Source organism: Epinephelus fuscoguttatus, linkage group LG7, assembly GCF_011397635.1.
Source record: "Epinephelus fuscoguttatus linkage group LG7, E.fuscoguttatus.final_Chr_v1".
Lineage (NCBI taxonomy): Eukaryota > Metazoa > Chordata > Actinopteri > Perciformes > Serranidae > Epinephelus > Epinephelus fuscoguttatus.
Genome location: NC_064758.1, coordinates 21571841 through 21596958, shown reverse-complemented (window position 1 = coordinate 21596958; position 25118 = coordinate 21571841). Strand labels below are relative to the sequence as shown.

The 25118-nt window shown below is 41.2% G+C and overlaps 2 protein-coding genes across 3 annotated transcripts; one reads left to right on the top strand and one right to left on the bottom strand.

The window, feature by feature from the left end:
* Positions 1-2452: 2452 nt before the first annotated feature.
* slc2a1a (solute carrier family 2 member 1a) lies at positions 2453-15690 on the top strand. Of its 2 annotated transcripts, none has more exons than XM_049580798.1 (11): positions 2453-3743; positions 3894-3992; positions 4096-4256; positions 4340-4464; positions 6634-6786; positions 6906-7219; positions 7389-7499; positions 7586-7687; positions 9891-9966; positions 10180-10307; positions 13529-15690. In XM_049580798.1, the coding sequence occupies exons 1-11, from the start codon at positions 3699-3701 to the stop codon at positions 13751-13753; spliced, it is 1539 nt and encodes a 512-aa protein (XP_049436755.1). In that variant the 5' UTR covers positions 2453-3698; the 3' UTR covers positions 13754-15690. The 2 variants fall into 2 exon arrangements, with proteins under 2 accessions (XP_049436755.1, XP_049436756.1); XM_049580799.1 differs by having other exon boundaries at positions 3724-3743; positions 4205-4256.
* A 1109-nt stretch (positions 15691-16799) lies between these two features.
* Positions 16800-23754, bottom strand: ca6 (carbonic anhydrase VI). The gene is made up of 10 exons (XM_049580797.1): positions 23595-23754; positions 22840-23019; positions 21113-21261; positions 20658-20753; positions 19603-19669; positions 18372-18529; positions 18072-18198; positions 17877-17960; positions 17760-17792; positions 16800-17652 (listed from the first exon to the last, which is right to left on the bottom strand). The coding sequence occupies exons 1-10, from the start codon at positions 23683-23685 to the stop codon at positions 17018-17020; spliced, it is 1620 nt and encodes a 539-aa protein (XP_049436754.1). The 5' UTR covers positions 23686-23754; the 3' UTR covers positions 16800-17017.
* Between the last annotated feature and the right edge of the window lie 1364 nt (positions 23755-25118).

The following is a 25118-nucleotide window of genomic DNA, read 5'->3' as shown; positions in this document are numbered from 1 at the left end:
TTCTCATGCATCTTTCCAGAACATGGAGACCTTATGCTGTTTATACTAAAAATATTAAAAACATAAATACAGTGTTTTATGAGATAAAAGTTTTCCTTCCGTCTAATTTTATCTGTAGTCTAAAGTAATGTGACACAGTGAAGAGGTCACTCTCAGAGGGCCAGCAGTGACAGAGCACTGGATACCACGGCGGAGAAAACAGAAGCAGCGAATCCTGTTTAGGCTGATGACATCCAAAACTGCTGGTGAACATTTTTTTGTCCTTGAGGACGACAGAGGCCATGCAGACGACCTACACTTACTGTATTTCCTGCAGGAATTAATCCATTGTGTGTGTTCTGAGATTTGGCTGACATTGAAGTAACTGGAGCCTGTGGAAACACTTAAGGAAGGGGGTGTTGCTCCATCCTCTGCTGGCTCTCTGCCCACTTAATTCATTAAGTTAAAGAGTACCAGAGGGCTGTACTACACTGCACGGGGTGACCACCAGTCAAGATAATGGAAGTCATTTTTTCACAGCGCAGGCTGTTCATTTGGCTGCGTCAGTGGTTCTTAGAGCCAGTTCTCAAACACACACTGTCCAACAAAAGCTAACGGGCAATAGTTAAGAGCTGCAACAGCATGTTTAAATTAGAAGTGACAGGACATTTTTAACATGCAATAGAAAACATCAGAAACACTGGATACATTAAGAGAGAGGTTACTGGTAACGAGTCACAGCATGTGAATATTTAGGCAGTAAAAAATAAAGGGACACAGTGGAACTGCACTTTGCACTGTGACATGTTTGTCCAGTGGCGTAATGTAGTTACAACAGGCCCCAGTGCATGCTAGTTACTAGTTATAAGGTGCACACACTCACCACTGCCAACTGTTTATTAAAAAACAAAAAGTCAAATGAATCTAATTTAGGGAGCTTTGCTACTTTTTCCTCCTCTTCGTTTTGTCTCTTGTCCTTTCTTTCTAACGCTTTTTATGTTTGAAAGGCACGACTGCTCACTGGACTTGTCAGTCTGGACAGATTTTGCGCCTCAACTAGCTACAGTATCATATCATCTTGTCACATGATCAAATAGACTTGACATGAGGAAACATGAACATCTTACCCAACAATCATCATTGCATACCTGTATGTGACAAAAAAAAAAAAAAAAAAAGAAATCAAATAAGAAATTGTTTATTAATTAATTTAATTGACTAGTTTATATATATATATATATACATACATACATACATACAGTTTATTCATGGTTTTTCTAGCTCATGCAGAATAAGCATAATTTTGTTACTGACCATTTTACAGAGATGGGTTTGCATTTTGAGAGCATATAGCCTACAGTAAATGGCACCATCATTTTTAATGTGAGTTATGTTTGAACATAGGTGTAGTTCTGAGGTGGCAAGCATTTGAAAGGTCCCCCCACTCCACAGTCCCCAGTGCAGCTGCACTGCCTGCACTGTCTATATTTACTCCACTGTGTCTGTCTGTCGTCTTCCTCCTCTTCTTCTTCTTCTTCTTCTTTTTTTTCTTTGAATGTGAAGATGGTGCCATCATCTGTTGACTGATAATATTGCAAACACTCACTGCACATATTCCACTCAAAGGTTTAGGCTACTGTGCAGGATTTTCAAAAACAAAACACAACAAAACAATGTATAGATTCATACTCTCAATCACAGCACCCTGCTCAGGTCGGACTTTATAAAAAGGTAGCCAACAGGTGTCAGACCATGAGCAATACACATCTCAATACACATCTCAATACAAAGGAATCTACAAACATAGCAGAAACAGAAAAAATGCAGTTATAGTGAGAGGAAACTCCAGGCAGACAAGCTTGTTCCAAAATGGGAGTCAGTCTGGAGTTGCTCTCACTTAAACTGGTAATGCTGTGTACTGAACCAACAAATTCTGCATAGTAAACCTTTAAAGGTCCCATGTCACATACACAAAGACAATAAAAATGTTAGAATCAACTGAATTTCATGAGTTAATTGTAAATTTTCTCTAAAATTCACAAAAGCACGACTGGTCCTCTTGGGCTAATGGCACAAAGCTACATTAGCTGCTACGAGTATAACACACCCCAGTCTCTCACTGAACTGTGTTTCAAGTCCAGATGCATTGTGGGAAACTATAGGCGGCTGACTGACAAGGAAGAATTAAAAAATATGATATCTCTGGTCCATTATGAGAGCAGCAATGTTACAGAAGAGCAGGGTATGAACTGCAGGTGTGAGGAGAGCTTGGCTCCTCTTTATAAGATGTGAGCTCCCCTGAAAACATGATTTGTTGATTCTGTTGTTTGTTTGTTTGGGGGGAATTGTGTTAAAATTATTGACAAAATGCTTTTCTGCATGCATTTCTGTTTTTCTGTATCTTCATCATCATGGATCATGTGGAAAATTAGGGTTATTTCTGTTGTAGTACAGTTCATACATGAGGATGATTCATCTCTAATTCATTTTAATACAGATATTAAAATGGCATGCTGTTCTTGCCATCACAATCGAAGCATGGCGGCACAATATCATCAACTTCACCCTCTTTAACTCAAAGATCAAAACCAAACACACACACAGACATAAAACAAGTAGACCTACATGCTTGCAGCTTTGAATGTTTCTTTGCAACAAGAGTCACAGTCATTCCTGGTCTATGAGACATGTGCAAGTGCCCCCCAAAAGCTGTGGTATAGTTCACACACTGCAGATGAGCAATACGTCAGTGGGGAACTCTTTTACTGTCTACCATGGATTGGATTTGGCGATCGTTAACTTTTCCAACTTTTTTGATTTGTCCAATATTGTAGTATAAAAGTGGTTCTTAAAAAAAATCAAAATCAAAATGTGGCCTTCCAAAGACGTGTTGCCTTTTGTCTGAGTTCATTCTCACAGCTCATCCTGCGTTACTTAACACCACATCCTTTTGTGACATACATTGTTCTGACCTCTAATTATTCCTATTTCCCACAAGCATTGTCTGCTCTCTCACACACACACACACACACACACACACTATCTTAGCCTTTTTGCAGTGACTCCTGCCTAAAGCAAATAACATCCAGCTTTAAGAACAGCCTTGGGTCACCATAATGACCAACAGACTCTACTTTAGAGATAAGAGGCGATCAGCACGTGACAAATTGGAGACAATATAAACATAAAAACAGATTCACAGCTGTGGTGTTTCTGCAGAAAATGAATCTATTCTGTAATCAGTGTGAGATGAAGTGTCTCCAGATAAATCCTTCAAACTGTAAAAGGATCAACAGTGAAGTCTTTGCCAACTGTTTGTGATTCCAGCACTGTGTCGTCATGCTGTAAAAACACCTCTTCTGTAATCCAGTCTGCAGGCGGGTAAACAATATGTGGCTTTATCGTTTTGATGGCACCGTAACTCCATAACAACAGCGTTAGATTTCATCAATTGAACCAATTCAGTTAAAGGTGCAATAAAAGCATTGGATATCAACATTCAGCCCATTCAGGCATTTTAATATCTTAAAGTGTGTTGCGTACAAAACTTCCTGGACCTGAAGGCACAGTCAGCAACATGAAAACGATAACTGAAGTCAAGCTGTAAACCACTGCTATGCTCTTTGATCTCGTGTCCAAAGGGCAGGCAGGATCCAGTGGTGCAGTGCTAATAACAAAGTGTGCTGCTATTATTGCTGAAAGAGAGTCCAAACAAAGCCATGGCGGAGAATGAGGAACAGGGAAAGCTTGTGGAGAGGAGAGGGGTGAGTGACACGCCAGGTGTGATTATCACCATCATCACATAGATGTTTGTTTTGTCTGCTTCCTGACAGTGCAAATGTGGTGTAATCATGATGGATGGTGTTTGTGTTGCACAAAGAGGCTTCACATAGTGTGCTGATGTCCCCTGACAGAGATTAACTGTGGTGCTGGTGTTGGCGACACTCATATCTGCATTTGGCTCATCATTCCAGTATGGTTACAATGTGGCTGTGGTCAACTCTCCATCACCGGTAACACAAGCAAAGACACAAAAGCTTTCCCATAACACACAGTGATACAGAGACCAGTGTATATGATGATGTGTGTCTATCAGTGCTGTTCTGCTCTCTTCAGTTCATGCAGCACTTCTATAACACCACCTACATGGAGCGTTACGGCCGACCGATGGAGGAGAACTTCCTAACTCTGCTGTGGTCTCTCTCTGTGTCCATGTACCCGCTAGGAGGCTTCTTCGGCTCTCTGATGGTGGCCCCTCTGGTCAACAAACTGGGGAGGTAATATGTCACATTTATCATCATGCACTTTAAAAAATACTTGTTTGTCTAACATGACTTTAAAAGCATCAACTCCCTGACAGGAAGGGCACCCTCCTCTTCAACAACATCTTCTCCATCGTCCCTGCTGTGATGATGGGAGTCAGCGAGATCGCCAAGTCCTATGAGATCATCATCGTGGCGAGGTTTATAGTGGGCATCTGTGCAGGTCAGATATAGTCAACCATTCAGTCTTAATCTTAAAGGAATACTTCACCCCCAAAATGATCATTTTTATGTAAGTTACTCACCCTGTCTGAGCTGGTGAGGAAAACTGTTTCTCTTGCATGCCTCAACAGTGACCAGAGACTCTAGCCTGGGGACAAGACAAATCCGTTAGCTTGTGTTTTATTTGTTCAGATGCATCTGGTCCCCACTCCCGTTAAGACAGACTTCCGGCCAGCCTGGTCAGGGCCATGCCTGTCACAACTGTTTATCTGATATGGGGTGGGTTTTATTTGATGATTGGCAGAGGAGCATCACCAGTCCAGATCTGAAACATCACATGTCCCACATTTCACTGCTCTGACTGGTTGTAATTGCATCCAGTCTGCCCTGTCGAGCACCAGGCTCACGAAACTCAGATCAAACTGTCAGACTAGGCAAAGTCTCACCTCAAATATTTTCAGAGACACATTTTAGTGAACTGTTAAGCTGCAGTTTGAGAATTGTGACCACGCTAACATTTATTTCCTGCTGGAAAACAGACCAAGCAGCGCCCTAACTTGCATGTGTCACTTGGTGCTATGTCACATTTCATTGCTCTGATTGGTCTACCCAGTTGTGTCCAGAGGCATTTTGGTCTGCAGCCTCTGATTAACACCACTGAAAATTGAAATTGAACCAAGAAGCTACCCTAATATCACTGACAACTGCGACAAATGCAGTGCTTCAACCTGTTATTTATCCCACATGTTTTTTTTCTTGTCCATTATTATCCTGTTTTTGGCAATAACTATAAATGTCTCTCCCCATATTGCGATTTTTGGGTGAGGACCATAACTGATACACCTCCCAACAATTACTTCTTTACTGGCAAGAGGCCATCTTCTTCTCCACTGGAAGTCCAATAAAGCTCCCTCCAACACTCCAACACTGGCTCAGTGATACCATGTCCTCTCTAAAGCTAGAGAAGGTTAAACACTGAATTAGAGGCAAATCAGATCAGTTTTACAATAAGTGGCATTTTTTAACTCTCTACAATCCCTGTCTCCCGACAGGGCCTCCCGACCCAGCCACCTCCTCTTTTTCTTTCTTTCGAACGTACAACGCATGTTTTGTTATTTTTGGTCGTTTGTCTGTCTGTTGTTTGTCTGATTCTTATCTGTTGAGATGTACAGTACTTTGTTTATTCACAACTATTATTATTATCATTATTATTATTATTATTATTATTATTATTATGTTTTGTTTTTTTTAAACTGCTCTGTTAGACCATTTGCTAGACTCTTCAATAAAAATATTTACAAAAAAAGAAAAAGAAACTGAACTGAGAGGTTCCAGACTAATTCATGCTATGAGTCTGGCTACAAAGAATCCAAAAACTGAGATAATTCTTGATGAATTTGAGCCGTAGGGGTTAACGATTGACAGCAGTAAAACTATATTAAAAAACATCAATTTACAAACTCTCACACAAGTCGTTCAGGAAATCTATCACAGGTATTTTCACTAAAATTGTACTAATTAAAACACTTGCGCACACGAGTATTGCACTTGGGTGAGTGCATATGTTTGAACTCTGCTCGTACAATCCACTGAGCAGATGTCAAACTCATGCGCTTGAACTCAGACTGTTTTTGCAGAAGTGTTTTAAATAGTGAGGTTTTAGTGAAGTGAAATAGTGCATGTGTTTGGGAAGTACTGAGACCGTGACTGGATAAATGAGACTTGGATTACACTGCATGAGCTGTGTGAGAGTCTGTAAACGGATGTTTTCACATAGTTTGGCTGTTGTTGTTAAACACTGTTGTTGTTCAACACAGCCCCTTTTTACTACAGTTATTCAAGAATGTTTGCAATTTTTGGATTCTTTGCTCACTGTGGAAGTGTGTGAGAAAACAAATGGGGTGAGTAAGTGATATGGTTATTTTGTGGGTGAAGTATTCCTTTAAGTTTGCTGTCTGCGGGGCATCGGTGGCTTAGTGGTAGAGCAGGTGCCCCGTGTACAAGGCTGTTGCTGCAGCGGCCCGGGTTCGAGTCCAGCCTGTGGCCCTTTGCTGCATGTCTCTCCCTCTCTCTCTCCCCCCTTCAGGCTCCACTGTCCTGTCAATTAAAGGCAAAAAATGCCCTAAAAAATATCTTTAAAAAAAAAAAAAAAAAAGTTCGCTGTCTGCAGGTCTCTCATCCAACGTGGTGCCCATGTATCTGGGAGAACTCTCTCCCAAAAACCTGAGGGGAGCCCTTGGCATCATACCGCAGCTCTTCATCACCATTGGCATCCTCAGTGCGCAGGTGCTGGGCATCAGAAACATACTGGGCAACAGCACAGGTAAATTTTAGTCATCCTTCATTGGTTAGATGTTTAATCCGTCACTGCATATTTTGAGGAGAGATTTTTTTTGGGTTAATCGACTGGTAAAGAGGTGTCTCTTTTCCCTCTGTATCCAGGTTGGCCTCTCATGCTGGGTTTGACTGGTATCCCCGCCCTGATAGAGCTCCTGCTGCTGCCCTTCTTCCCAGAGAGCCCCAGGTACATGCTCATCCAGAGAGGAGATGAGAAGACGGCAAGGAAAGCACTACAGCGTCTGCGTGGCTGGGACGACGTGGATGCAGAGCTGTCAGAGATGCATCTTGAGGACCAGTCGGAGAGGGCCGAGGGCCGCCTGTCTGTGCTCAGCCTGCTGTCCCAGCGCTCCCTTCGCTGGCAGCTGGTCTCCATAATCGTCATGAACATGGGCCAGCAGCTGTCGGGGGTCAACGCGGTGAGCCGGGCCTGGTGTCCTTGACTCTGACCCACTGACGGCCACACTCACTCTGTTTCAGATCGGACAGCACAACAGTTTCTTCTGCTCAGGCATTTTCAACTACAGCACTGTTTCTTATGTGTTAATGCTGTCCTCTTGGATAATGCATTTCTCTCTCCCTCCTCAGATCTACTACTACGCAGATAGCATATATGCCACTGCTGGAGTCAAGCAGAATGACATCCAGTATGTCACTGTGGGAACAGGTGCAGTGAATGTCTTCATGACCATAGCTGCTGTAAGTATCCTGTTGATGTCCAAGGTCTGTTGTGTGATTGCATCAGCAGGAGACAATAGTTCTGAACATATCATTTGTTTCACCAGGTCTTCATCGTAGAGGCTTCAGGGCGACGGCTGCTCCTCCTTTGTGGTTTTGGGATCTGCTGTGGAGCCTGTGTGCTGCTCACTGTTGCCCTCAACCTCCAGGTACCATGTGAAACCCTCAGCATGTCTCACAACCTAAATGTGTGACTCTGCTGTCCTCTAGTGGTTCAGCATACAAAAATAATCTGCTGTTGTATGTCAGAGTTTCTCAACCTTGAGGTCAGGAGATTTGTTGTGGGGACTGAGTCACAGGAGGCTTTTAAGAAAGGTGACACAATCTTTGTTGTTGTGGTTGTGTACTCGAATACACTGTGTTTAAACAACAAGATTAAAGTGCTGACATACACTTTTAATTCATGGTTGTTTACAGTTTACATCCACATCCACAATGTCTGACCTTGACTATACTGACTCCTATCTGTGCAGAGGCAATGTCTGTGCACTTCCCTAAAATCTGAGACTCAAACTTAGTCCATGCAAGCTAGATTAGGTACGTTACTAATATGAAAGCCAATCACTGTCTAATATGGAAAACGCATATTAATTAGAGGGCAAACTTTGACACAACACTGGCAAAAAAATCTGAAACCTCCAGCACAGACTTGTCATTGCAGAGAGCAGAGTTTGCATTATCATAGTGAAAGTTTTGACTGTAATCATGGTAGAGTGTGCAGTTTATGGATGTAAACCAAGTCACTGCCCAAGTGCAAACGACTTCGGAGTGAGACTGGGTTGCTTTGAACGGCCACTTGAGGCTGGCTCCAAAACAGAGTTAATCCAAATAGACCCTCATATTAAAAAGCCCAACTTTACAGCAGAAATTAACATGTTTATAGCCTGGTACAAAAACAGTTTTGGTCTTGAGAGCCAATTGCCCCCTTTAGGACAATTGTATGGGTGGTGGGCTGCTTTGAGTGACAGGCTGTCTGCCAATAAAGTCCTCTGCTTCTCAGTCTGATCCACCCCTCACTGCTTTTTAAATACAATATGGTGGCGGCCTAACTGCCAAACTCAAGGCTTCAAAACGGGAGTACACAAACTAATGGGTGACGTCATGGTAGCTGCATCCAATATATTTAGTCTATGATGTAAACTGGACCCTAAAGCTTCCTTCCGTATCACCAAAAACCCCATCATAGCAGATATTTTTGTGTGTTTGACAACCAATAATGTTGTGTTAGCCACTGTCAGTGACAAGCTAACAAGCTAACAAACAACATAGACAAATTGTTTATTGTTTATTTTAAGGATCCCCATTAGCTGAATGCCTTGGCAATCAGCTAGTCTTCCTTGGGTCCACATCTTACATACAATATATTACACTACATTACATATAAAACATACAATTTCATCAATTTATATTATAAAATACAAAGCTTATGTTTGTATGAAATTTAAATAAAATAAAAGAAAAGATGCTAACTACACTTACCATTCTGATACGTCAGACGCCAGACAACTCATTTGAGTCTGACCCCCTAACCCTAACCCCTAACATGTGGCTAAATCTCTCCAATGTCTCCTCTAATGTCAGCCATCTTGATGTGCACTGCTCCGTTATCGGTCAACCTAACACTAGCCCCTCATAGCCAGACCTGTCTCCTGTCTACACACTTTTTTTTAGCACTGGGCCAGCGCTGATAGAAAGCAGAAACCAAAAGCAAAACCTACTGAGCAGTGGTGGGAGTGGATCTGCTTCCAGCCTCTTTTTAGACTTTTTTTTGGTTTTCCTTGTGTGTGGGAGAACATTATTAAACAAAATGTTCATCATAGAGTATTTTTATTTACTCTAAAATGTGTCCAGAGGGGAACTTTAATGAATTAGTTGTTGTTAGAAACGTTGCTTTAAAGCTAAAAGTCACCACTTTAACCTCGTGCTCCAATGAGCTGGACTACAAAGCCAGAACAGCAGGAAATGCGTCACTGTGCCACATTTTTTTTACTGGACTGTAATTTTAATTTATTATATATTTGGAGCTCAGTCTGGAAAATAAATGCAATGACTTGACGTCTATATTTACTGGGGTCATGAGAACCTCAAGACTTAAAAACAGAGTCGCCCACCACTAAAGTATGAGAAAGCACTGGCCATTAGACAACCACAAAACCAGTGGTGCCCCCCTGCAACCCTGTAATCTCACCTGGACCCAACATCTTCAGACAGGCATCACTTTCAGCATCACAGTGGGTTTAACTCTTCCCACACAGTGCAGCTATTACAGAGATTCTGCGACGTATTTTTCCTGTTTACAAATGTCAACACAGCTAGTTTGTGAAAACAGCAGCTGTGTCTTTGTGTTTCCAGGAGAGCGTGACGTGGATGCCCTACGTCAGCATCACCTGTGTCATCATCTACGTCATAGGACACGCCATAGGACCCAGTGAGTATGACCTTACCGGTGGTTATTTACACACACACTGATTACAACAGGGTGCTCCATTAGCTGAAGTGTTGTTTGGATGCGACCAGACATGTAATGATATATGTTGTAAAACTGCACTCAAGTTGTCTGAGACATCCTCACCCTGACCCTGAAGACTGATGATGTGTCTCGAGTGTTTTGATTGTGGTTAACCACATCTGTGCTCTCCAGGTCCCATTCCTTATGTGGTGACCACCGAGATGTTCAGGCAGTCGGCCAGGCCGGCTGCCTTCATGGTCGCAGGCTCCGTCCACTGGCTCTCCAACTTCACTGTTGGCCTCATCTTCCCCTTCCTAGAGGTCAGTTACACAACTTGTAAGAACGCTTACATTGGGGGATGAAGGATTATTATTTTAAAATGTAATTACTTACAGATGTTTCTTAAGTGTCAACAGAAAGGCAACCCCAGTCACATCCTGACTGTGACATGATGATTTATACCTGATTTTGAATTACTGTACTTCAGTATGTTCTGTGTATGTCTGTCTTAAGATATGCAGACAAACTTTTTATATAACTCAACAAAAATAAACGTGTATTCCTGGAAACTGTCAACACCAAAGTTGATTAATAATGCAATCTCTCCAATCTTTCATCAGACTTTAGATGTTTGTCAAGCATCAAACCCACAGTTTGAAGCAACATCATTGTTATGTTAGGGACACAGACAACAGGCAACAACCAGTTTAAAAGGAGACAAACACCTGAGACAAAAACACTACTGTTAATTGATCCAAAAAAATTTTTTTTTGAGAAAAACAATATATCTTAAAACAACAGTACTACACTTATTAGCTTTTTCTTCCCCTTATTTGCAACTAGTGGAGACTACACAGTAAAAATAAGGGTTCTTCCTGAAGCTTTTTGCTTGCTGTTTTTGCGTTGTGACATGCCTCATGTTTCTGCGCTCTAGGCACCTGGTGTTATTGCCAGAGTGCTCTGAACTCCTCAAGTTGAAAACACTTCCACTCAGATTGGAAATGCACCTCATGTCATCTTTTTCATTACCTTTTTTCCCATTGTCCATTGGAGGAGAAAGTGGTGGTAGTGGTTGCTGGATACCCAGAGCTATACGACCGGATGATAGAGAGCAGGTTGTCAAACTGTCCCAGAGTCATCCTAAAATATTTCTGGAAACGGCCATATCGAGGAGAAGCTCCTGGACCAACTGGTGGTACTCCCCGTGATCCACCTTCTCTTTTAGGGTCTCATGTACCCACACAAATCTCTGTTTCCCTGTGTCCAACAAATTATTTGCTGACAGCCTCTCACCCTCAACCAGAGCTACAGCAAGTACCCTCTGCAGGAGGGTTATAGTAGAGTTAGAGGTGGTTGTCCACCACATGTTTTACTACTAGCATTCAAGTTTTTAAAAAGGCAGTGTGGTGCACCTCGCGTTTTGCAACCTGAAAAATGCTTTCTGTGTGATTGGGGCCTAAAGATTTTATTAAGAACCTTTTTCCTCCAAAGAACCCTTATTGGAGGAAAGATTTCTTCAAGGACTGTTGTAATCATTAATGTCAAAAGATCCTGTTTACCCACGTTTCAAATGGTATTATGCCATGTATTTTCCATTCTGTGGTGCAGTAACCATTGCTGCTGCTGCTGCTACTGCTGTTGTTTAACTTTTGTCATTCTTGGTTAATAACCAGCAACTGGTGCAAAACCTAACTCTCCCCATCAGGGAATCAAACCCCAGTGTTTCACATGAAAGGCAGAGATACTGTCCACTCTGCCATTGAGCATCCTTGTAGAGTTGCGATCCACTGCACCATTGAAATAATAAAGACAGTAATAGTGATTATACGAAATCACCACCCCTACATGTGATTGTGAACCATGATTGTTGTGGATAGCACTAGACCACATCAGTCCAGCTCTGTAGGAGCCTCATGAAGCCCAAGGCTACTGAACGTGGTTTCTTTACCTTCAGGCTAACCTGTTAAACTAAACCCATGATTACTGGAAGAGAGGTCTATGGGTAATGTGGTCAGTTACTATTTATAGAGCCTCCCTGGGTGGGTTTTTGTTTGTATGAAAATAGATATGTCCATATCAAATGCTGTAAATGTCACGGCCTTCATACTTTCACGGGTCCTTTATGATGGCATAGATACACACATTAGATGGCAGTGGAGAGTGTAGTCAGATGTTTCTCACAACAAACAAGGCAGCGGTGGAGGAAGTCGTATTATGATCTCGATATGTAGATGGAGAATTCTAAATCTTTCACTATATTACTAATTATATTATCAGTTCGCTCTGTTCTACCACATAACCACAAATTGTCTCCATCTGTTTGTAGTGCACACCAAACAAACAAGATACTACATGTTAAGTAGTGATACTGATGTTACCTTTGTACAGAGCCAGGCTACCTGTTATCCCTGTCTTTACGCTAAGCTGAGCTAACTGTGTGCTGACTGTAGCTTCGTATGACAGATAGGCTATATGTGTGGTATTGTCATATTGTCCTAACTATTTCTTCGGGAACCCTTTGAAAAGTGGACGTAGAAAATACTGAATGGACAATGCAAAGGAAGCCATTTTAATCAACAAAGGAAGTTTGCATGGGAGGATAGGAATCAATCCAGGTCTCATACTCACACTGAAATGATTCTCATAAACGAAAACTAATCATTCTTAATTAAAATGTATCTCCCGAGCAATTTTATTTTTAGATTCCATGTTAGTGATGATATTATCTTCGTAAACACAATGCAGAGACTGAAATTTACTTCCTACTCTGCTGAAGAAGATGTGTTTTTGCTTTTCGTAACTTCACATGGATGTTTGAGCTTCACTGAGCAGACTGATGTCTGTGCAGGATTTGACGCTAAAAGGCTGTTTTCACATTTATCTGCTGAGGGCAGCAAAGTTTCTCTGTGCTCACCTCAAGTTTAATCACAATTTAAAATTATTTTGATTGTTTGGACAACAATACAATATTTGTTGGTACTGCAAAGTCTAGCATGATATGATTTCAGTATAACTTAATTCAGGGTCTTGTGATCGATACGAGACAATATCAGTTAATATTCTCTTTTTATTTTTCGTGACTGCTTACCATTATCTGCCTGGCGCTGGGCATGTTTTAGAGATGATGACATGTATCAAGGTTTTCTCTCAGCATCAACAATATTGGATCATTGATTACCGATCCATCCAGGTCAACATATCGTTACAACCCCAGAAGCCAATCACAGTTCAATATGTGATTTACACAAGTGTCAGCTAGTCCCAGTTTATTAGGACCACTTTGGTCAGGGTGTTTTTCCGGCTGGACCAAGTGGCGTAATCGTAGAGATAAACACAACTGTTTTGCAGTATCGTGTTTACTTCCTCTCAAGACAAGATCTTCAAACCACAAACAAACAATGCAGGATTTGACTTTGAGCAACAGAAACCAAAAGAGGGCATTCCAATAAAATTAGCCACCTTGGCTGTTGTTTCAACATTTTAACATTTTATCTTGAGGACACACTGATCACATTTCCTCTCCCTCCTTTCCCTTCTCCAGAGCGGTCTGGGCCCCTTCAGTTTTATCATCTTTTCTTTCATCTGTCTGGTCACGCTCATCTACATCTGGCTGGTGGTCCCGGAGACCAAGAGTAAGACCTTCCTGGAGATCTGCCAGATGTTTGCCAAGAGAAACAAAGTGGAGATCAAACTGGGTGATGGGGATCTGCCACTGAAAGAGCACAAAGAAAGCCTGGAGGATGAATTGAGGGTCACGGCCTTCTGAAGACAAATGAGACCATTCAGAGGAGAGGAAGTCTTCACTCTGGGGAGGATTGTACTGCACTGAAATGTCTTAATTTAGCCTCCATTTTCTACAAAGAATCTTTACACAGACTCTTTTGATATTGTTTGTTTGTGGCCACAAAGCCAGCTAAAAATACAAAGAGACTTGGGCCAAATCCCATTTAGTATTATTATTACCCCTCGTTTTAGAGTGCCACCTTGCCCCTCGGAACAGAGTTATAAAGGGCAGTGGTTGAAATCTTTCCCTGTGAAATGTGACCACCCTTGAAGACCCTGATTTTAATTTTGTATTTATTTAACCTTTATTTAACCAGGAATTCCCACTGACATTGAAAATCTCTTTCACAAGAGAGGCCTGGCCAAGATAGCAGCCAATCAAAACACTTTTAAAATGCAACAAATACGATATATAATACAAAAATCCACAAATGACAACTATTCAAATATTCTCAAGAAAAACAAGCACATATCTCTATCACCACATTCTTTATGATGCCCTTAAATTCACTGATGGATTTAAGTGTTTCTAATTTAGATATTTTTGGAGATTGTCCAAGGTACACAGTAGGATAATGCAGTTTTCCCCTGATACGTCCATTGTTGTCAGTGCTGGTTTTCACATAAACAGATGTGACAAGTGTTTCTGGACATTGCAGATACACCATCTTCTGCTGTGGTGATTTCTCTTGCGTGTTTGTGGTTATCAGGGCACTCACGATAGAGTGGTGCAAGAACTACATTTATTCGTAGGCCAGCCCAGAAGTTAGCTTCGCCATAGTTCCCTTGACGAAAATCCAATGGGATATTTCCATTGGATTTTGGAGTACTGCAGAAAATAAACCTTGTGGCAAAAAAAGAGAGTTTTCGATACTTACGTGTTTTGTTCAGCAAGATCATCTTTACAAATAACCACAACTTTCATTATTTTTGAAGTTTAAATGCAATCTCCATGAGTAAAAAGCTAATGTTGGGCTATAAACAAACTACACTTTGGTAGCAAGACGTCGCCATCACAATGAGGCTGTAATGTCGTGTTTGGCATAGTGATGCTATGTAGTCTTATTTAACCACCTTTTAGTAACTGCCTTTTTAAAAGAGACTTTAAAGCTTTAAGATTCACAAGTTGGGTATTTACAGTACTGGTATATTTTATGTCATTGAACAAAACATGAAAGCCTCTTAAGCTTGTGTTAACCACAGACTTTATTTATTTCAGGCATCTCACCAAAACCTATTCAAAAACCCAATGACTTTAAGATGAGGGAACTGGAGGAGCTAAAGTGTTAACTCATTTACAGTTTTAGGAATCATTCCTGCATCCCTCCATTTGTTCACGACTTCAGTTTATGCTATTGATCAGTCAAACAAGTCATCAGATTAAAAATAACTGCTTCATTATCAGGCCTTTAGTGGTGCTCTGTAGGCTAATGTTAGCAGCTCGTACTTCTACCCTGCCGGTCTGCACTGATATTAGAGAAGCGGTGACAAGTGCAGTAACATTGCTGCTGGACTTTAGTTAAATTTCAGGTGTCACATGCCATCAATGGGAGCAATGAGATGTGGAAACATGTCAAAATGAAAGACTGTCACGCAAAAATCAACAATAGCAATGTAACGTTAGCTAGCTAGCAGGGTGGCCACCAAAACATTAGCATACAAGCTATTTCTTTTGTCATGCTTTTTATAGTCCTAAATAAGAGGCTATGATACATTAAAATGACATTAAACTACGTTTAAACTAAATCTACATAAACAAAGAAAATACATTTGTGTTGTTGTTTTTTTGTTGCTAGTGCAGCCATCTTGCTGATGGTTTCTCATAACACTTTTAAGTGTAAAAAACCTCCACTTTGAGGGCCATGTAGGCTTTACTTCACCCTATCTCTCATCACAGGGCTGCCAAGTTTCAGAAAATGACAAGAGTGAGACATTAGTGTCATGATGCGTTTGGAAAAAAATTGGCCTTTTTAAACATCGATTTGGCCTGTTTTAACGTCGATTTATACCTTAAGAGTGATGTCCTCACCTCCATGCCAGCGGCTCTCCCTGCACTGTGGCCTCCTAATGCTAGTTTTACAGTGGTTCTCAAAGTGGATTCCAGGGACTCTGTGGGTTCCTTTAGGGGGGTCTAAATTGACCCTTACAAGGTCTGTAACTCTGACAGTGTACAAATGGACCCATTGGGGTCCATTTGGTTCCATTTGTACACTGTCAGAGTTAAGGATAGCCCTTGAAATTTAGAATTTTGAGAAACACTGCTTTAGGGGGGTCTAAATTGATATTTACAAGTCTGTAACTCTGACACACACACACACACACACACACACACACACACACACACACATTGAGACTAACGTTAGAGTCTCTTTTTCAAGTGTGAACTGGCCAAGAGAAGAGGCAAATAAATGTTACAAAGCTCTGCAACAAATACAGGACAATGATAGACTTATAGCAGCCTTAAAACAGTACATATTAACTAGGAAACTCAAGGAGAAATAGCGAATCAACAGTGAACAAAATTGGGTAGTTACCTACCGTCCGTCTTCTAGCAACTAGCAAGCAGGAGAACGTTGAGTGGGTTTTAAATGTCGGCGCTGTTGTGTGTGAAAGAAAGTTAGAGACGCCAAGACCCTCCTTACGTTGCTTCTGATTGGTTTATATTGCGTGGTGCCTTCCGTGGTTGGTTAGATTTAGGCACAGAGGACTGATGGATTGATCTGGGATTGGTTATCTCGGTCAGTCAATCAGAGTTACTCAAACTACGGCAAGCCGCGAGGACCAAAGTTTATTATCATAAAAAATAAATATAGAGTATTGAATGGAGAAATATAAGCGTGAGAAATGTCAAGTGTGGCGTGTGGTGTGAGAATGGGTCAAATTGCGTGACTGTCACACTCAAAGCGTGACGCTTGGCAGCTCTGCATCAAGTGGTAGGAGCAAGGGGTGTAGTGAGCCTTGATGTGTGCATGGCATGCAGCCTTTTAAAGGCATGAATGGGGGCTTAAGAAACCAAACAAACCAACAAGTCACTTGTAAGCCTTTATTGATGATGCAAAGGTATGAATGCAATACATGGCTGAAGCTATGCGATACAGTTTGCATTAAAGATTGACTTACAGGTGCCTGAAAGACATTTTACCCATCATCACATATGTCACACATTTTAAATCCCCACCATCAGCAGTGATATTAAGGTTTATTGCAGCGTTTTAATGCTCATGCGAACAGAAGCAGCTGAGCCTCTTCAGGAGCATCTGTACTGGCTGTCCAGCTGCACCCCTCCGTACAGACTCAGTTTGGTGGTTCCCCAGCTGAACACATTTCCCACCGTGGTGCTGTTTCTCTCACATGACATCTGGTCCCGGATATCTGCTGTTGTCAGCACATAGTCCCACACATTGACATCAGTCATCTTCCCCACAAAGTCGTCTGCGTTGGAGATGCCCAGTATTCCATCCTGGTCTTTGCCCAGGATGAACACACCGCCAGGGCTGATTGTGTAACCGCTCTTCAGGTACCGCTGCTCCCCTACCATGCCGTTGATCCATAGCTCCGCGCCACCGGTGTGAGACGACCAGGTGATGCAGTAGTTGGCCCAGTCATGGGACTTGAAGTTGTGGGGCAGGTTGACGAACTCATTGCCAATCCAGAGGCCCACCTCTCTTGTATCTCTGTCCTCGCTGATGGAGATCAGCAACTCATTGTCGATGCCGTTACTGGCATAGGAGATGGCAGTGTTGACCCCATCAGCTTGAGGCAGGACATGCATGCAGACGGTGAATGAGTCCAGCTCCATGGCATGGCTGAGACGGGCCAAAGCATAACTTCCAGAATTTTTCTCCTGGAAGTTGAGCACCAGAGGAAACAGAGCGCGGGGTTCTGAGGAAAATAGAAACACTGGAATCAAACTGGAGAGCAAGAAACATCCATCTACCTTTCATCATCCACAGTCTCAGATTCAATCAGAATGAAAACAAAACACTCACCATATCTGGTGGGCCTTTGGTTGCGGAGTCCACCTTTCAGGGAATAAGTAAAAAAGAGTGTAAATATGGGCGCTTTCATTTCACACCTAGCCATCGTGTGCAGGTTTTATAACCCACCTGAATGCATATGCTTTCCAAGAGACGTTATCAGACCCTCGATCTTCAGGAGCCTGGATTCAATCTCATCTTGCCGACAAAATGCTGAAAGGACAAAAGATGACATGGATTAGACTCAGGCCACGGTTGTGCCCAATTTCATTTCTGAGGAATAAATGATGTTGTGTAATCACACTGTTACAGTAAGTTACACACTTCCTTTCCCCAGACGTGGCAGGAAAGATGACTCCACCACACGGTCGTTGAGAGGCTGGGCGATGCGGTAATCATTCCACAAGGTCTTGTTGTCCATGTCCATCAGAGTACTCTCCAGTTTCCTGATCTAAACACAACAGAGAAGAAGATTAAGCTATGGCATGGCACCACATAATATTCAAAATAAGCCAACTTTCTTTAAATAGTTCCCATTTGGTTCTATATATTACAGAATAGCTGATGGTATTACTTTTTTTAATCAGCTAAATTTTGGAACAAAGGCCTCCCTGTCCACTGTACCTGGTTATGAGAGAGAGTGATGGGAGTATCAAACACAGTCCAGAGGATGCTCTCATAGCAGGGCGGCGTGGTGAGAGAGCCCTGGTATCTGAAGAAATGGTTGAGGTTCTCGGGGAGCATGGAGCGCACATCGAGGTTCGATATGTGCATGGACTGACCTGTCGGGATCACATTAAAGGATTACATTACCCACAAAATGACCATTGTATATCTGTTACTCACCCTGTGTTACACTGAATTCATGAGGGAAACTTTGTTTTTCTCATATGCCTCTGCAGTGAACAAAGAATCCAAAAACTTAGAAAATTCTTGATGAATTTAAGTCATAGGGGGCCACATTTAACAACAGCAAAACTATATCAAAACATCTGTTAACAAACTCTCACACATCTCGTGCAGTAAAGTCCAAGTCTCATTTATCCAGTCATATACCCAGTACTTCCTAAACACATGCCTTTTTGCTTAAATTGCAGCATGTGTGTTTGCCCGTGTGTGCTCTTTGTGTGTTGAAGTGTTAAATAGTAATGTCTCAGTGAAAATTCAAGTGTTTGGGAAGTACTGAGTATACGACTGGAAAAATGAGTCTTAGATTATACTGCAAGTTGTGTGAGGGTTTAAATGGGTGTTTGGTATAGTTTTGCTGTTGCTGAATACAGCTCCCTATAACTTGAGTTCATCAACAATTTCTCTGTTTTACAATTTTTGGTTTATTGAATGTGAGAAGCAAAGTTTTCATCACAAATTGAAGGTAACAAAGGGTGAATAACTGATATACAAAGGATCACTTTGTGGCTTTTTGATTCATTTAAAAGGCAACACCACCTAAATGAAGAATTCCAATGTTATTTCCGTGGCCTTGGAAAGTTCAATAAACATTTGTGAACATGAGCTACTCTCTCAAAGTCAGAAACCACAGAAGGAAGTCTCAAACTTGTGATGTCACCAAGCATAATGTCTGGAGCTGCTCCACAGACAATGAAGGTTATCTAGAACATCTTTTACCATTCATTGTCTATGGAGCAGCTCCAGACTTAATATCCTATGACATCACACATTTGAGTTTTCTAGCTTTTGGATTTGGGAGGGAGTTGTTCATGTTGACTGGACCTAATACTTTTGGACTGTCTTAGACCACGAGAATAAAATACATGAATTTGGGGTGAAGTTCCCCTTAAACGTCTCATAAATCTCAAGCACTGTGGTCAGTTAGTTTCTGTGTGCAGTAACTCACCTGCATATTTGATTCTGGCCAGATTGGAGATGAAATCACTGTAGTACGTGTTCTCAAAATGCCCATCCTGAAAGTAAACCAAAACTGAAGCATAAATGTTCAGTCATTAAAGACGACACAAGTGTGTGAGTAAGCGTGTGTAAAGGAATAGAAATGGGGGACGTGATTCTTGGTATAAGGGTTAAATATATTAAACCTTTAGCCTTGTTTTTTCTGTAGGTTTACTCATTGTATGTTAAGATAATTTGTATTTTCCAAAGACCTGGGAACACAGTAACATCACTTCAGAATCCTTGAAGGGCAAGAAACATCTGGCAGGTTGTAAACAAGGGAAATGTTTCGCTTTTTAAGGTTTCTAAACTATGTTATTTGGTGGTAAAACTTAACATAAGTGCACATAAGATGTTCATAATAACCCCCCGTGTCAGATACAAAAGGTCAAAGTTGACACAGAATGTCGGTCTTTAAACTGTGATGGATGTTTTTAATGTAAACCTTGGTTAATTATTCTACAGTTAACCTTTGTTTTCCCTTCACAATACATTACATCCTGCCCCATCTGACTGATGTCCTCAGATGTAATTAACTGTGATTGTCCTTTAAACTTCCATGTCAGTTCATCTATATCATTTGTTACTAAATTAGTTTGTCCCAATAGCACTAACTCTCTGCCACTCTGAGCTGCTATCACAGTGAATGCCAGCGGTGGTGTTGCTGCAGAGATGACGTCTCACAGCTGAGAGCCGCTGACTGTCTGAGATCCGGAGCATTCCTCTGGAAACAAGCACTCATTCAACGTGTCGCCGTGCACATGAACATTCAATAGAGCCTTATACCCGGCAGGATGACTGAAACAAAGTATCATACACTTCACAGGGCATTTGGTAATCATTTTTTCAGCACAAAGACGCCCTTTCTGTAAACTTCCTATAGCAGAACTGATGATCATTTATTTAGAAATAGGGCTGGCATCCTGTGCAGATTTCAACCAACACGGTGGGCAGACAAAGCAGAACATAGAGAAAAGGGAACGAAAGTGTTTGTGGCTTACGTACATCGTAGAAAAAGGCGAGCACTGCCAGCCCGTCCGGCTTATCTCTGGCTTCAGTAAAGCTCTCGTACTTGTCAGAATTGTAATGGACAACATGGAGCTGAAAGACAAGGTGGAAATGCAGAACAGGTTAGGTGCCAAAATATAAATGATGACGTGCTTTACAAATGAAATGGCTCTTTTAAAAGGCAGAACATGTATTAGCTTTAAATTTTGTTAAAATCTTAAATAAAAAACAAGCAAATTAAGGCTGACTTATAGGCAGCAAAGAGATACCTTTGCAGGGAAATATGCTGATGAATATCAAGGCCTCTGTCAAATAAATCTGCATCGAGGATCTTTTTTTTTTTAAATTACAAGATGTAGGTACTTCTGGTTTCCTTACTGATACAATGCTATCTTGCTATCTTTGTTTATAGAGCCGCACATTTATTTTTAAAGACTCAGCTTTAAGCCAACCTCGGCCATGTAACGAATGCCGTCTATGGTGTGCTCCGCTCCGCTGGCCTCCAGGTCCCAGCCCCCCCAGTGCAGGTGCATCTGGACAGCTGTGTATTTTCCCGGGAGGCCCTTGGTGATCACCATCGTGGGAGGCAGGTCGATTTGAACTGATGGAAACATAAAGATAGTCAGATATTAAAGGCAGCATACAAATAATGATTACTGTGCATACCGGCTAAAGTCGTTCAGATTTTGTAATGATTGTGTGTTTTCCATTTAAGTGACCCTCGGTCACTCACCAACAGCTGTTATGATTTTCACTCTACTTGGAGCCTCCTCTACCAGATACCCTGGATTTACTCAGAGCTTGGTAGAACAGCTATCACCTATTTTGCACCCTGGTCGTGGAATAACCTTCACAACACACTACAGCGTCATGAAGTTGTGTAACTGAAAAGTACAACTGAAAAACATGGATTTTGTATTATGTCTCCCTTGTCCCTGAGTGTTTTTAATGTGCTCTGTTTTTAATTGTTCCTTGTCTGTTTTTGACATGCTGTATTTTATAAGTTTTGTAACCTTGTGATGGTGTACTATCTTGGCCAGGTCTCCCTCGAAAAAGGGAAAGAGATTTTAATCTCAAGTGACTTCCTTGTGAAATATAAGTTAAATTAGCCTGATAAATAAAAAAACAAAACAAATTTATTTAAGATAAGATAACATAAGACGAGAGGAGACAAGAGAACATAAGACAAGACAACGTAAGACAAGACAACACAAGACAAGATAACGTAACGCAAGACAACATAAAATAAGACAAGACAAGATAACTTAAGACAAGACAAGACAACATAAAATAAGACAAGATAACACAACACAAGATAACATAAGACAAGCCAAGACAACACAAGACAAGATAACATAAGACCAGACAACATAAGACAAGCCAAGACAACACAAGGCAAGATCAGACAACATTAGACATGACAAGACAACATAAGACAAGACAAGACAACATACGACACAAGACAAGTCAACATAAGACAAGACAACACAAGATAACATAAGACATGACAAGACAACATAAGACAAGACAAGATAACATTAGACAAGACAACATACGACACAAGACAACATAAGACAAAACAAGATAACAGATGAGAGCAGCTCAAGAGTCTGATGAAAGAGAAAAAGGAAAAAAAGTGATGTAGTGCTAACCACAAAAGTATTACAAAAGTACAAATAAAATAAATAAATAAATAAAACTAAAATAATGTGAAATCTTTATTCGCTATATGCCTGTACTTATACAGATAGCGTGTGTTATGTGGGCTATGTTCATGACTGATATATAAAGTTGTGCAATCTACCACAATGGACATAAAGTACTCAATAATTCAAATATATATTATTGATGAGAAGTGATGCAATTTTTTTTTTAATCAAATCAGTAGGCCTACCATCCATCGCTCTATTGGTGCTCTGGGGTAAAATGTGCATAGATTACACAACTCACAAAAGGTTTGAGAATGTGTTCATTGAGTTTTACACCATAGAGAAATTAAGGAAAAGAGGGAAAACTTTCAAACATTTGAAAATCTTGACAGTACAATGGTCAGCAGTCAAATACAGTTTTGTGACTGTTCAGGAACTAGAACAGCAGAAACAGTGGCACGACCCTTTAACAGTGACTTCATTCTGAGGTTGAGAAATTTATTAATTTTCTCCATGCTTTCTTCTCTTACCGGAATGCCCGTTGTTGGTCATTTGAAAGGTTCCTTTCTGAGCATCATATCCGGTAAGCTCCAGCTGCAGTATGTCTGGGTTATGTCTCACGCTTCGCCGCTGGATGTCTATTGGTGACTGCTTCTTACCGCCACATGAAGGGTACTTAGTCGGCCAGTGCATCTGGTCCAAAGCTCCCTCTGGGTGATAACAACAAGCCCCGAAAAATATTATCACATTGTAAAAATCCCCCACAGATAAATGAATTAAAGATGCGACCTTGTTCGAACTATTGCGATATATCAGTGCTTGTTTATGGATTTTAAACCATAGTGACATGACACGAAAGGGACTTGCTCAACTGGATATTGTGGCAGCTGGTTGTGTTGTACTTCCTGATGGTGTACACTCCCAGGTAATTAAGTGCTGCCACGCTGTTTGCATACACCTAATAATTTGTCTCTGCGACTGTCTTCATAAGCTCTTGGTGTAACCACACAGTCTGACTGTGGTTATCCACAGGGGTATTTGGCAAAAGCAGCGCGCGCCACACTGAAAACATAGCAACCAAGTGCCTCGGGTGAATGTGGGATAATAACAAGAGCCTTGTAATATCCAAACAACTTGGCAGTTTCTTATCTCAAAACAAATACGCACTGGAGAGGTTGTTACGCGCGTTTTACGCATCAAACATTTAAATCCAATATAACTCCGTCACTTTTGTTTTTTAAATTAGGCGTGTGATTTAAATTAAATTGTAAAATAAGGCGCCTACCTGTGTATGTCCAGTGTATTCCATCATGAGGAATCCCAGCTCTGACAGCACAGACCAAAACAGCGGGGACGAACACAGAGAAGAGCTCCATCGCTGCGCCTTTGCTCCTTCACGCAGGACACTGGCACCTCACAGAGGTTTTCTCACTCTACATTTAAACTGCGAGTGGAGGGAGGTGTTGAAACCTCTGCTGAATGAAAACGCCCAGCAGCCTCACAGTGATAGGAAAAGACTGTCTCATCTGATAAATGGTATTAAAAAAAGAGTTGAACTGTTATCTCCCAGTATGAAACAACAGAACATTGCCTGCAGATTATTCTACTCCTATTACAGTATCAAACTACAGGTATTCACCTCAGGCAAATGTCCCAATAAATCATATCAGGACAAGTTGATCTCATATTTGACTTTGTAATATCATCAAATGTGAGTGTAGAGAAGATACAGATGTTGTTGCCTTATAGTGCAGTATTCCAGTCATACCTCACTATCTGAAGTTTTTAATATTTTCATTTCACTTGTGCTTCAAAGGAACTTTGTCACTTACTCACATCGTTTTTGCTGAGTAACTTGCCACTCGAGTTCACAGGAAAAACCACAAGCACATTCATGCACACTCACCTGGTTGGTAAACTCACTCTGAAAACCCCAAATAGCTTCTGATAAAAACACATGAAAGCCCTTGGTAGTAAGAAATAGAATAATATGGCATGTATCACCTGTTCATGCGCACCAGTCACAACATGTCCAACGACTCAACCCTACATGCCAGAGCCGTTCAACGCTGAGGTGTGAGTGTGCAGTTCGCCCAGAAGGATTAATGTCCTCACAAAGACATAGTAATAAGGGAAAGTGAATGGAGTTCAGAGGGAGAGTCTTAGTCAGGATTTCAGAGAAACAGTTCAACATTTTGATTATTCACTGTCTTGGTGAGAACTGGATGAGATGATAGATACCACTTTCATATCTGCATGGTGAATATAAGGCTTCAGCCATAAAGACTGGAAAGGGCTTACTAATGAATACACTGTGTGTAGTTTGTTTGATGTGTAAAAATCAAAGAGTAAAAAAGGCAGCCCAGTCACTGTCCATTTGTAGGTTTCATACGTATCATATCAACATTTCTAAAGTGACATAGTTGTGATTACATATATGAGTTGACTTTGTCATTGGGGGTAAAGGGGATAGTGGATGGTGTGACAGCTGCCAAGCTACAAAACACTGATCCAATCCAACAAACAACAACAGTTGTTTTCTAGCAAGCCATCGCTGTATATCCAGCGGGAATTATGGCACCAAGACTGGATATTTAAAAGGTCCAGTGAGTCAGTGTGGCTGACATATTGGTAGAAATATGAATTTTATTAATAACTATGTTTTCATTAGTGTATAATCACTTGAAAATTAGAATTGTTGTGTTTTCGTTACCTTAGGATGAGCCATTTATATCAAAACAGAGTGGGTCCTCTTCCATGGCTTCTACGGTAGCCCAGAATGGTTAAATCAAACACTGTCTCTAGTTAG

Bases quoted from the DNA above. Each gene is read 5' to 3' on its own strand.
- slc2a1a (XM_049580798.1), top strand. From the start codon at position 3,699: ATGGCGGAGAATGAGGAACAGGGAAAGCTTGTGGAGAGGAGAGGG. The intron at 7,220-7,388 runs GTGAGCCGGGCC...CTCCCTCCTCAG, and splicing joins AGCTGTCGGGGGTCAACGCG to ATCTACTACTACGCAGATAG. The intron at 9,967-10,179 runs GTGAGTATGACC...TGTGCTCTCCAG, and splicing joins AGGACACGCCATAGGACCCA to GTCCCATTCCTTATGTGGTG.
- ca6 (XM_049580797.1), bottom strand. From the start codon at position 23,685: ATGGAGCTCTTCTCTGTGTTCGTCCCCGCTGTTTTGGTCTGTGCTGTC. The intron at 18,530-19,602 runs GTGAGTTACTGC...TGATCCCGACAG, and splicing joins GGCCAGAATCAAATATGCAG to GTCAGTCCATGCACATATCG. The intron at 17,793-17,876 runs GTGGGTTATAAA...ATTCCCTGAAAG, and splicing joins TGGAAAGCATATGCATTCAG to GTGGACTCCGCAACCAAAGG.